At 35.7% G+C, this 13,521-nt stretch overlaps 1 protein-coding gene across 2 annotated transcripts in view; it reads left to right on the top strand.

The window, feature by feature from the left end:
* The window catches only part of RALGPS2 (Ral GEF with PH domain and SH3 binding motif 2), a 163,194-nt gene that overhangs the window by 37,776 nt on the left and 111,897 nt on the right, over positions 1 to 13,521 (top strand). For both annotated transcript variants that reach the window (XM_030875358.2, XM_030875354.2), the window contains exons 2-4: positions 2,102 to 2,246; positions 7,418 to 7,522; positions 8,590 to 8,640. In XM_030875358.2, the coding sequence (XP_030731218.1) occupies positions 2,190 to 2,246; positions 7,418 to 7,522; positions 8,590 to 8,640 (213 nt within the window). In that variant the 5' untranslated portion in view covers positions 2,102 to 2,189. The remainder of the gene's footprint in view (positions 1 to 2,101; positions 2,247 to 7,417; positions 7,523 to 8,589; positions 8,641 to 13,521) is intronic.

The raw sequence follows: 13,521 nt of genomic DNA, 5'->3' as shown, positions 1-13,521 counted from the left end.
GGATACATTTTTTTTTAACGATTTGATTAATTTTTCTTAACACTAGGGGGCACTGTTGATTTATGAATTCATATCTAAATTAATCAGGCATAGCATGTGGAATGAAATGAAATTATTTGAAGACATTTCATTGCAAATTGAGTGTTGCCTTCAGAGAGAATTTGGATTATCAAGTTCATTTTGTATAGTACTATAAATATAAATGATTCTTAGTAAGATTCTTAATAAGAATAAATGAAGTTTATAAAATAAATACTGTAGATTGAAGGAAATTAGAGTATTTCTATGCTCTATTCATTTTCATATTGGTTTTCTAAATTTTTTTTAAAAAAATCATTATTTCTAATGTATTTCTCATTTTAAAAATTCTAGCACGATGTTTTGCTCTTAGCAGGTACTCAGGGTATATCTGAAGAAATGAAGATAAATTGAAGATGTGACTGAAGGCTGCTATCATTAGTAATACTTTTTAAGCATTTGAAAACCAGCAACATGTTTTGCTACATCTAGGAAACATATTTTAGGCATTCTCATTCATTATTTCTGCAGTCAGGATTTTGCTGATGCCCACCAACATGTGTTTTGTGAGAGGTATACTTCTAAGGTTTTTGTCTTCTTTAATTAGAAGACTCCCTTGAATTTAAGCCTTGTGTGGATTCATTAGATAGTAGACAAAGTGTGTGTCATTATAATAGCACTCTTACCATGTGTCAGCACTGTTTTAGGTGCTTTGAATATATTAATTTCTCCTCACCACAACTCTATGAAGTGGGTACTTATTGCTATCTCTGTTCTATAGGTAAGGAAATTGAACACAGAAAAGGCAAACAGTTTCCTGGGTTCAAACTTAAGCAGTTTTTTTCTAGAGTTTGTGCTTCTAAATCACTGTCCTATATTGCTTCTCCAGAGAGAGGAAACTTAGCATTTCAAGAGAATTATTATTGATATTTCAAACTAAGTTTTTAAAGTGGGTACAATTTTGTAATGCACAGCATAAGGAATATAGTCAGTAGTATTGTTAATAACTCTGTATGGTGACAGATGGTAACTAGATTATTGTGGTAGTCATTTTGTAATGTGTAAAAATATCAAATCCCTATGTTATACACCTCAAACTAATATAATAATGTAAGTCAATTACACTTCAATAAAAAAGTAGATATAGTTTTAAATACCTAATTTATAGACAATTAACCATTTCTCTTATGAAAGATATCATTGAAATTTAAAGTTGGAAAGGGACCTTACTCTGTTTATTTGTGTCATTTTACAGAGAGGAAGAAATTCCCTCCTAGATAGGTGAAGTTACCAACACAGTGATATACAGCAAGTTTTTTGTGGAAAGGGATTAGACTCTCAAGTAAACATTCTGACTTCCAGTAAAGTGGAAAAACTATGGTGGTGTGGAAAGAATATTTGACTAGAATTTTAGATGACTTGAATTTTATTCTTGACCCGTCATTTACCAGCCTGTGTCCTCAGAGGCTATGTTTGTGTTATATGAGTATCATGATATCTTCCTTAGTCTTATTGGTAGTTGTGAAGATCAGTGAGATAATGGAGTAAAGATACTCAGTAAACTTTAAAGCCCTATACAAATAAATATATCATGTACTGTGGTATTTTTATAACATGCTCCATAATAATTTATTTTTAATTATTCATGATATCTTTGTAAACTACATTATCAACACTGCTAAACTTATTCAGTATGGTTGAGTTAGGGATGTCATTCAGATCTCTAAAATTTATTTCATTAGACCATATATTACTTTGCCACATGTTTTTTACACTTTTCACTTTCTTAAGACTAAAAAGATTTTGAATTTTTCTCACAATAAATGAAAAATTATACCTTTGCTTTGCTGATAAAGAATATAACAGCAACATGTGTTGACCACTGGCCATTTGGTGTTTCTGATCATTTGAAAATAGCATAATAGGATTGTCCTCAAACCAGATTTAGTGATTTAACTGAAGTGAAAAATAAAGTTTAGTAAATTTGAAGTATTTTATTTCTTGGCATGGTGACAGGCATGGGTTTCTTTTCTTAAACTTCCAATAAGACACACAGTTAAAGTTTTCTATTTATTTTTTACAGGAATAATAATGTATTTGTGGCCTTGGACGTGAAGCAATCAGTCTTCTGTTGCTGTTAACTAGCGTCAGGGACTGATGTTGTGGGAAGCATGGACCTAATGAACGGGCAGGCAAGCAGTGTTAATATTGCTGCTACTGCTTCTGAGGTAAGACATTTAAAAAGTTTAGTTGTAAAATTTCTTACCTGGCATTCTGATTTTTTAAGCATTATGATTGGTCACAGATGTAAATCAGAGCTCGAGAAAAAGCGTTACGGATTTTTCAGTTTTCAAAAAACTATTTTCATTGTACCATCCATGTGTTCATTGTACGTTTTAGGAGTTCATCCCTACCTACTTCATATACTTGACAAATCATGATTACTTAAAACCCTTTCTTGGGTTTAGTTTTAAAGAATGCATAGAATTTCTTTTCAAAGTGTTTTTACATTTTATGAACCTTGAGGGCAACAGTTACAAATAGGGCAAAGAATGACATAATATTGACACTGTCAGATCCCTTGATTCCAAGCCTGTTGAAGGAGATCAAAGACCTATTAGGCTGGAATGTTGAAAGCTACTCCGGTGATGTAGCTCAGAGTGTTAAAGATGGAGATAAAGACTGAACTAGGTGCTCACCTACCCCCCCCCCCCTTTTTTTTGCTTTGTCTGTAAATCTAGGGTACTTGGCCTGCTTTCCTTAATAACTTTTGTATTTAGCTTCTATATTTCTCCTTAATTTTACTCTTACCATAGAGGATGAGAATAAATGTTTATGACACTTTAACGCCTTGACCTCAGAGTTCCTTGATAACTTCATTTTGCCCAAGCCAATTACTTAGGCCTTGCTGTCATTGAAAATATTCTATTCTAAGTCAGTAGTTTCAATTATTTTTCTTATTAGGTGATTTCTGTATTTTTTAACATCTTTATTGGAGTATGATTTCTGTATTTTTAACTCTAGCTCTGGCTTCCCTTATGAATTTTATTAAGCATTTCTGATGGATGGACTTTTTACTTACAATATGAACAAAATCAGGTTACTTTGTTTCTATTCTGCTGCACTACCTGTAAAGAAAATAGGCCACCCTCTTTCTCTGACTTTTGTTAGTAGCAGCACCGTTTCCTTAGCATCAGAGTTCAGATCTGTAGATTTGGCATTAACCTGCTTCCCCTTGCCCACCACAGCTATTTTCACATCACAGCAGGGAGAGTCCGCTAACAAAACAGAAGTTAGAATCCTCTGTAATGTAATCATCTAGTGACATCTCATCCTGCCCACACTCAAGTGGAGAGGATTACACAGCGGGGTGACCACCAAGAGATAGAGATGCCTGGCAGCCGGCTTAGAGCCTGTCCACCACACCTTATCTCTGAGATCTAGTCCTTTTCTCCTTATTTCTACTAGTACCATCTTAGTTTGGTCATTTATTATTTCTTGTCTAGAATGCTATAGTGGCCTTTTATTTTGATCTTGCACTTCTATTCCCTGCTATTTTTGGTACATTTGACTGTAATTCAATTTTAATATTCTTAAAATAGCTGTTATACTTTATTTTATTCCCAAACTGTCCATGGTTCCTCATTACCTACTAACTAAATATTAACTAAATACACATTCAGCCCTGCATTTAAGACTTCCATCAAAATGAGCCTAAATTTTCTTTCTAATGGATTTAACTGCTACTAATTCTTTATGTGAAATTTACATTCTAATGAAAGAATACTACATCTTGTTGATGTTTGTATAAACCCTTAGCCTTTTCTATTTCAAAAAATTAGGGAAGTTTTCTCCTGATTCCCTGAACAGATAGGAGCTTTCTGATTTTTGAAACTATCACTTAAAAAAAAACATTTTTAATAATTTTTCCATAAATTTATACATAGCTTTTCTTCCTCCTTGAGACAGGGATTATATATGTTTGTAAATATGTCTGTAATATATGTATATTTACATGGTATTTTTATGACCATATTTCTTGACTATGTTAAATGTATGTGTATATATGTATAGTATATTTATGACTATGTATCCTGAAACATATGAGCTAGTATTACAGGAAACAGTACACAATTGTTTGTTAAATAAAATAGATCATTTCACTCATGTAAAAAATTGTGTTGGCCTTTCTGAAAGTGGATGAATTACATCAGACCTCAGAGTAATATAATTTAGTACATGAGAAGTAAGGGGTGGGGGTGGGGGGGAGTCAGCCTTTTAAATTGTCCTCCTGCTGTGGCAAGAAGATAAAATTAAAAATATATGTTTTTCTACCTTCTCTTAAAATAAGGATGTGTTAACATATCAAAATGCAAACTTCACAAATGTGAAAACCTCACAAGTACTTAAGGTATTTGATGGGTGATTGACTCCTCCTGTCTCTGCCTTCTAGACTTAACCTTTGTTTAAGCTTCTGGTCAGTAGAGTGGTGGCAAACTTTTTTCAGACATTTAGAAGTGTCAGTAGTTTTTTAGTCTTGTTGTGAATAAAGAATTACTACTATGCACATTATGTCTCAGTACTGCTTAGCTTCTTGTCGTTACCAGCTTATTTATTGGTAGTGGGAAAGCAGATAGAAGCACATCATTCATAATTTTTAAAGCCTCTACTAATGGCTTGTAAGAAGGAAAAGAGGAAAATGATTACTGACTTTGATAAGCAATAAGATTGCCATTATGATTTGCTCACTTGTCTTGAATGAGTTAGAAACTTGGAGAAAATTACCAAATTATGTTTAAAACGAATGTATTTACTTGACAATGTATTTATTATTTGGTAGTTATTAGATTAGTATATACTGCTTAACTGATGTCTATTTGAATGCTTAACATGAATAAATTTCTATATTTGTCTTGGAATATAAAGTAACATTGTCAACATACTGTAAGCTAGTCTTAGTTACAGAAGTTAAGCACATGGAATAAGATACTATATATGAAATCCATTTATGAGACTTTGGACTTCTGCTCAGACACGTAAAGAGCTTGGAATTCATTACTCCTGTCCTCACAGCTTGATAAAAGCTGAACAAACTGAAAACCAATAACTCGTCTTAGCTCTATCAGAGAACTGATGTCACAGAGCAAATTGACAGTGATGCCCTGAAAACTGGAGAAAGAGGCAAATACAGAGAATCACTGTTTACCAAGAGCAGAATTCCCTGGAGCCAGGAAAGGGTAGGAAAGCTTACTGTAATTGACAAACTGCTGGAGGCAGTGTGTGGACTAGCTTGAGAGTTAAGAACTCCTGGGGGCTCAGTTTTAGGTCTCCCTCCCCACTTTTGTGAGTTTTACCTCCAGGAGCCCCACCAAGTTCTCACAGTGAGGTTCAGAGGAAAATCCCTCCTGTTCCCAGCAGAGGGAGGGGAAAGTAACCATTTTGAAATATACTAGGGGGAAGTAATCATCCTAAAATATGCCCAGCACATTGTATTCCCCACCTGACCTCAGGGGAGAGTGCTTTACCAGAGCCTAACCTACTTGCCAAAAGAGAAATACCCAACTCTGGGCCCTCTAGCCTTCCTGTCTTACTTTCTAAGGGGAGTCCGGGGTACTGAGAAGCACCTAAGGTCACAGCCCAAGGGCACAGGCTCACTAAACTACCTGATTGTAGGGCAATGGAACGCTTCTCCTCTTCCCACACCTTACCACCACATCAACAGGGCTCCTGTATAATAGTAAAGGATCACAGCTGAAAGAACTGCAAGGCACAGACTCTTATCTAAGGAGGAGTTTCTAGAAAAACCCAGAGACCAAAACAGGGACACTAGAGGAAAGTGAAGGCACCCCTAACCACAACAAATAGTAAGCAGCATAACTCCTGTACAAATAAACGTAAACCCTTACACTAAAGGCCTATTTGCCTCAGTTTCTGTTACCCACTAAATCATGTCTGGCTTTCAACAAATTTTAAGGCATGCTAAAAGTAACAAAAAAACATAGGCTGAAGAGGGAGAGCAAGCAGCACAGCCAGACTCAGATATGGCAAAGATTTTGGAATTAACGGACTGGGAATTAAAATAACCATGATTAATAATGCTAATAGCTCTCATGGAAAAAACTGACCAACATGCAAGAATAGATGGATAGTAGAAGCAGGGATATTGAAACTCTAAGAGTCAAAAGGAGATGCTAGAAATCGAAAACGTCGTTCCAGAAATGGCGAGTGACTTTGATTGGCTCACCAGTAGACTGGTGACCAGTAGACAGCTAAGGAAAGAATCAGTGAACCTGAAGACATGTTAATAGTATCGTCCCAAGCTGAAGTGCAAAGAAAAAATAGAATGAGGAAAATGGAACTCAGTATTCAGGAACTGCGGGGCAATGACAAAAGGTGTAGCATGTACGTAGTAGGGCTGCCAGAAGGAGGAGAAAGAGAAAGGAGCAGAAGAAATATTTGAAGTAATAATGGTTGAGAATTTTCCAAAATTAATGACAGATCCCTTCTTTGTAATGATTTTGATATTTAGTTGCTCCTGCAAGGGAAGTAAAAATGAAGCATAATGACAGGTGCTCAAAATTGATGTATAATAACTGATAGGTTGACATACATAATATTATACCTCTGTAAACGAAACTTTGGTTCGTTTTTTCTGCCACTGACTGTAGCCTGATATCCTACCACCGTTTCACAGAGAGTGATCTAAATGTTCTTGCAGGGATGATACTCTGGTTTCAGCCAAAACTGATTGCAAAATAACACTTTTATTTTGTAGTACAGATGAAGTGGAAATTTAACAGAAATAAGATTTTCAGGGCCAAAAGCCGCCTTTTGTTCTGCATATAGCAACAGCAAATTCAAAATTAAAGCAGAAAATGCTTAAATCTGTACTATAATAAGAAGAAGAGTATCAATTGTACTATCACAGACAGACATTCACTTAACAAACTAGACTGGGTTATTTAGTTAATGGAGTTCTGAATGTTTTCCTGTGGTTTATGTTAGGAAAATAATTTGTCTTTTTCTTAATAAAAATTAGTTTTAAGAATTATAGATGGGTATATCCTTCTCCCCTAACTTCTTTTACCCCATTTGAAAATCATTGAACTTGTTATTGATAATATCTTTTATTTCTTTTGGAAATGATAGGATGTCAGGGTGAGGAAACAGACAGGAAAACTTACTCGAGAACCTAAAAACCTAAAGTTGAGGTTAGATTTCAAGTTGCCCGACCCTTTTCCTAGTGCTCTTCCAAGGAAGCAGTGTGTTCTGCCCAACTTTTCTACAGCATTTGTTAACTCACTTTTAGCTTCCTCAGTTTTAAGGCCGGTCTAGTTTCCATGACACTTAACTGAAAGACAGTTTTTAAATGGCTGCATTTTTTTTTCCAATTTAACAGAAAAGTAGCAGTTCTGAGTCATTGAGTGACAAAGGTTCTGAATTGAAGAAAAGCTTTGATGCTGTGGTATTTGATGTCCTTAAGGTTACACCAGAAGAATATGCGGTAAGCCTCCCACCTCTTGTTCTCCAGTTTTTGCACATAATTTACATATTGGTGCTATTCAGTTAGAATTTGTAGGCCCAACAGAGGAGATTTTTTTTAAAAAACTGGATGTGGGAATCAATGGGGAGAGTAGCACAACAATGGAGCAAGCAGAGGAATGAACAGGAGAAGGTAAGAAAATCCATTGATATTTTTAGAGCAGCTTCGTAAGTTACACTATCAACTTGGTAAGTAATAGTAAGTATTTACCTTCATGGTAATTGCTTTTGTCCCTACCAATACCACCTCCCCAAGCTAACTGTACTTTATTGACATATGTAAGAAGAATTTTTACTTTTTCCTAAATTAAAAAATTAAAGTTGAAGGCATTATTGCAGTATCATGAAGGATACCTAGAAAAACTTTTAATTCTTAACTGATGTAAGTGTTCATTTATTTGTGCTTTTTCCTTTAACTTGTTAGCAGAATATATTGATTTCCTGATATTGCATCACTCTTGCATTCCAGGAGTAAACTGTGTTTGGCCATAGCATATTATTCCTTGGTATATTGCTAGATTTTGTTTTACATCTATAGCCACAGTTGAGATAGGTCCCTGTGAAGTCCTTCAATATGAGTTGCCACTAGTGTAGAGTCAGTTACTTCTTATAAATTGGGAAGAATACCTTTTCATTAATGTCATATTTTATATTACTGTTTGAGTAGATATGATTTAATAGTCACAACAACAACACTGCTCTATGAACCAGTAGATCCAAGGTTTTTTTTTTATTTGGATTTAATGTATGACCATGTTCAAATTTTTAAAATTAGTTTTGTTTATTTTGTAGCTTTACCTTATTTATCTCACAAAACAATATGAATAGGCATGAGATAATCAGAAATAATTATATTTAATGATATAAGGGCTAAATTTTCATTTTCTTAAGCCCTTATAAAACTGGGATTTCTTTCTGGTAAAGATTTGAGTACTCAATATGTTTTAGTACAGAATATAAGTTTAATTGCAAATATATGTCACATTATGGAATGCCAAGAAATTGTAATTTTTTTACTTTTTATATCAGGGTCAGATAACGCTAATGGATGTTCCAGTATTTAAAGCCATTCAGCCAGATGTGAGTAGTTTTAAGAATTTTCCTTTAAAATATACAAGATGGTGAATTATAGTATCCCCAATTAAGAAGTTTCAGAAGTGACAAATTACACTGTATATTAATTTTTAAATGTTTAAAGCTTTTGATGTAACTTCTCTCTATATTACTCAGCCTCAAAAACTCATGTGGCATTCATAGCTATACACTGTTGAGTCATAGATAGTACTGTTTGAATCATTTTGGTTGATTTGGCTTCATCATTTTACTGAAGTATCTATTTTACTGATGAGAAAACAGAATGACATTTGTCCCCGATACACAGCTAAGTGTTGGAACTGGCTTTCAGACTCTAAAAACTGATGCTTTTCCCACTCTTATCAGGTAAGAATATTAATATGATTCTGTATCTCAAAACTAAGTCATTGATAATACCGACATATTCAGTACCATAAGGTATTTTTTTAGTTCTTCTGGGAACAAAATATAGTGTATTTGTTGCAGTATTTTCAAGTCAACTATAACATAGATGTTACAGAAAACATCTGTATCTTCAGTAGTATAGACAGTATTAGTCCTGTGTTTTTCAGGTAAGTTACTTAATGTCTGAGTATCTCAAGTCTGTCACTTAACAAAATGAAAGGATGGGCCTGAATGATCTCTGAGTCTTTGTCATTTCCACAACTCTGTGTTTTTCTAACTTTCCTTGCTTACCATGGAGGACACCCTCAATAGAACCATTAGTTTAGCAACAGAGGAAGAGAAACCATCTAGTCTATAAATAAGGCACAAACAGAAAATGGCTTTTGTATTTAAATGATAGTAACTGAAATATTCATTTCCTCACATCCCCGAACAAAACAAAGCAAACTAAATTCTTTATAAAAATTACATTTTTTTGCCCTGAAGTTCAGCCATCTTCTCCTTAGACATATTTTTTTCCTTTTTTTTTTGCGGTACGCGGGCCTCTCACTGTTGTGGCCTGTCCCGTTGCGGAGCACAGGCTCCGGACACGCAGGCTCAGCGGCCATGGCTCACGGGCCCAGCCACTCCACGGCATGTGGGATCTTCCCGGACCGGGGCACGAACGCGTGTCCCCTGCATCGGCAGGCGGACTCTCAACCACTGCGCCACTAGGGAAGCCCCTATTTTTTTCCTTTTGAATAAACTGCAATTACTATATTTCTGTTTCATACAACATTAGTACCATCCAGTAGAAATATAATGTGAACCATTTCTATAACTTTACATTTTCTAGTAGCCACATTACAAATTAAAAAGAAACAAGTAAAATTAATTTTAATAATTGTATTTAACCTACTGCATCCAAAATAATTATCATTTCAACTTGTAATCAGTATAAAAATTATTGAGATGTTGTACTCTCTTTTTTCTGTACTAAGACTTTGAAATTCAGTGTATATTGTATAATTACAGCACATCTTTATGTGGAGTTGCCACATTGCAAGTGCTTGTGCTTGATAGTCATTTGTGGAGAGGGGTTTGACATTGAAGATCTAGACAGTGACTATTACTTAAGGACATAAACTTCAAGTCAATGGGAAATTTTTATTTCCCTGGGACATCTAACAGTGCTTTGTAAACTTCATAGAAGTGAACTTTAAAAATTCCCTCGACCCCACTTCCTGATCTCATTTAACACCAACCCCACTGATTTTTTTTTTAACCTAAGTATCTTATTTATCCATTCTCTCTCTACTCTCAACACCCCAATCCAAGACACCATTGTAACTCAGCTGAATTACTGCAGTGCCCTCTTACCTGATCTGTCCACATCCACCCTGACCCTTCTAAACTTTCTCTACCCAATAACCAAGGTAATCTTTCAACATGTAAATCTGCTCATCGGATTCCTCTGCTTATAATGCTTCAGTGGCTTCCTGTCACTCTGAGGGTAAAGACAAACTATCCTAATACCATCTACAAATCTCTTCAGAGTTTTGCCTCTTCTTACCCACTCCAACCTTATCTTATACCTTTTCCACCTTTTTCTGGTCTAGCTACAGTGGCCTTTTAGCCCCTCTCACCACTGAGCCTGTGTACATCCTAGTTAACTGCTACTCATCCTTCAGTTCTCAGATCAAGTTTGACTTTCTCAGGTGAGCCTTTCTTCTCTTCCTACAGGCTCTCCCAGCACTTCCTAGTTCTTTACTGGACTTGTCAGTTGCAGTTTTACATGTATGTGTTGTGGTTCAACAAGTATTTACTGAGTGTCTATTCTGTGCCAGGCACTGGCTTACAGCACTGAAGAGACTACAATTCCTGCCCTCATGCATCTTACATTTGAGTGAGGTGAACTAGCACTGTGTCATGAAAAACATGGAACAGCCAGAAAAGGACAGGGTGGCGTAAGGGCAGTGGGAGCTGTGATTTTAGATAGGATGGTCAGAAAGGCTTCACTGAAAAGGTGCCGTCTGAGAAAGACCTGAACGAGGTGAGAGAGCAAGCTGTACTGGTGTTTAGGGGAAGAGTGTTCCAGGCAGAGAAAACAGTACTGATACTTAACTACCGTAAGTTTCGTTCTTAGTTCTTCGGGAACAAAATATAGTGTGTTTGTTGTAGTATATACAAGTCTGCAATGGCCCTGGATACTTTTCATTATACTTTTATTTTATGACTTTATAATATGACTGTGTGTTGTATTTTAGAGACAAGAAAGAAATCAAGGAAGGCATTTTTTTTTAAAGGAGACTAACATTTATTATGCATCTACCCATTATAAGCCATTTATTATGCTCACATAAGGGAAAAGATTACTGGTGTGAGGTGTGAAGCCCAGGGCAAAAGCCAGTGAGCTGCAGTGAGTGAGCGCGAGGGTCTAGTAGAAAGTGAGAAACGTAGAGAGGGCTGGATGGCATGGTGCCTTGAAAACCATTCCTCTGAAAAAGATCGGAAGGTAGGGGAGGGTTTTGAGCAAACAAGTGACATTTTCTGACTTGGGTTTTAAGTAGCTCTTCCTGACTACTGACCAGGGTATGTGGGGAAGCAAGCCTGGGGGTGGGGAGGGGCTGGTACCAAGGACTGAATCGAGGAGACCAGGTGAGAGATGAAGGTGGCTTGCATCAGGGTGTGAGGGAAGAGGTGATGAGAAGTTGTCAGGCACTGTATGTGCAAGAGGAGTCAAGGATGATGACAAGGTTTTTGGCCTGACACCGGACACATGTAGTTGATAGTCTCTGAGATGGAAAATTATTAGTATTGTGTTCATAGCTCCTGGGGCTGCCATTTATATAGGATAGACTGCGCAGTGTAGCCTGTGGAGAAGGGCCAGAGGAGCGGGTTTTGAAGGAAGACCCTGAGTTCAGCTTTGGACATGTTTAGTTTTACCTGCCTGTTGGACAGCCACAGAGAATGTTAAGTTACGTAACATATACTAGCGTATATTTTCAGTTCAGACTAGAAGTGTAAGTTTGGGAGTTGTCAGTGTAGGGATATTTAAAGCATAGGTGAGATTACCAAGAGAGTGAATACAGAAGCAGAAAAGAAGGGACCTATTTAGTGTTGAGGAGGAGCTAACAAAAGAAACTGAGAAGCAGCAGCGGGTGATTTAGGAGGAAACCTAGGTTAGTGTGAAATTCGATGAACCAAGTGAAAGGCATTTTTAAGAAGGAAGGCGTGATCAGGTGCAAAGTGGTGTTAATCATGTGCTTATTTGTTCATTGCTTGCCACTTCTGCTAGGTTTTAAGCTACATGAGGACACTTAGGTCGGATAATTTTGCTTTCACTATTTTATCTGTCTGGCATGTACTGGGAACTCAGTATTTAGAATGAGAAAATGAACAGTGTTTAGTAAATGTTTGTTCAATGAGAGAATGTCTTAAAAAATTGAAATAGGAACCCTTGGAAGAAATGCTGTAGCACCACAATATTCTGATGTATCCATCTCATATAATCATCAAGATTACATTAAATCTGGCAGCGTAAACAGGACTTTGTCATCTGGCAGAAAAATGTTTTCTAATTTATCCTGAGATATTTAAGACATACAACAAGGCATATGTAATGAGATGAACCTCTCATCTCAACCTTCAGCCTAAGCAGTACTGTTGAAGCCACTCTGTGTCCTCCCATATTCACCTCTCTTCCCTCCTCCCACCAAAGGAACCACTATCCAGTATTGATCTGTATCATTCCTGTGCATTTAGATACAGATTTTCTGTAAGTATATGTATCCCTTAGCAATATGTGCTTTTGCAGGTTTCAGATTTTTTTATGTAAGTGGTATCCTGTTTTTTTTCTTCTTTAGCTTCTTATGTCTAACATCATTGACTAGCATCCATGTTTATACTCTAGGGCATTAATTACTGAGTTGTAGCACATTAACATCCTTAAATTTATTAAATACTGCCAAATTGTTTTCCATGTTGTTTGTACAGATATTGTTTATTATGTGAAACTCTTGCTATTGATAACTTTAACAGAAGATTTTTTAAGCCACGATGGTGGCCAATCTAATGTATTAGTCTCATTTATTAGCATAAAATGGTGTCTACCTTATTATGTAGTTAGAATATTAACTTTACTAAAGAATGAATTATTTTTGTTAAATCCAAATTTAACCTCAGATATGAAAAGATAGTGTTATCACTGAACCCAGTAAATTTATCTTCATGTTTCTGCCCATTATACCAATGTTCATTCTACTTTATATATAATTTTATATAAAACTTAAAAAACTATATGTATATAATGAGACTATTAAAAAGATCTTTAGTTAAGTTACACTAAAACTGTTTCAGTCAAAACTCATTATTATGTGTGAATATCCACATGTAACTTTATTTCAGGTGATGATTTATTCACGTTTTCTGAAATAAAATGTGTTCTAAATTTGAGCTTTGAATATTATAGATTCTGAATCCAACTATGTGGTTTATTGGTTT

The sequence above is a fragment of the Globicephala melas genome, chromosome 1 (assembly GCF_963455315.2).
Source record: "Globicephala melas chromosome 1, mGloMel1.2, whole genome shotgun sequence".
Taxonomy (NCBI): Eukaryota; Metazoa; Chordata; class Mammalia; order Artiodactyla; family Delphinidae; genus Globicephala; species Globicephala melas.
Note: the sequence above shows the minus strand (reverse complement) of the source record. Positions and strands in the feature narration are given on the sequence as shown.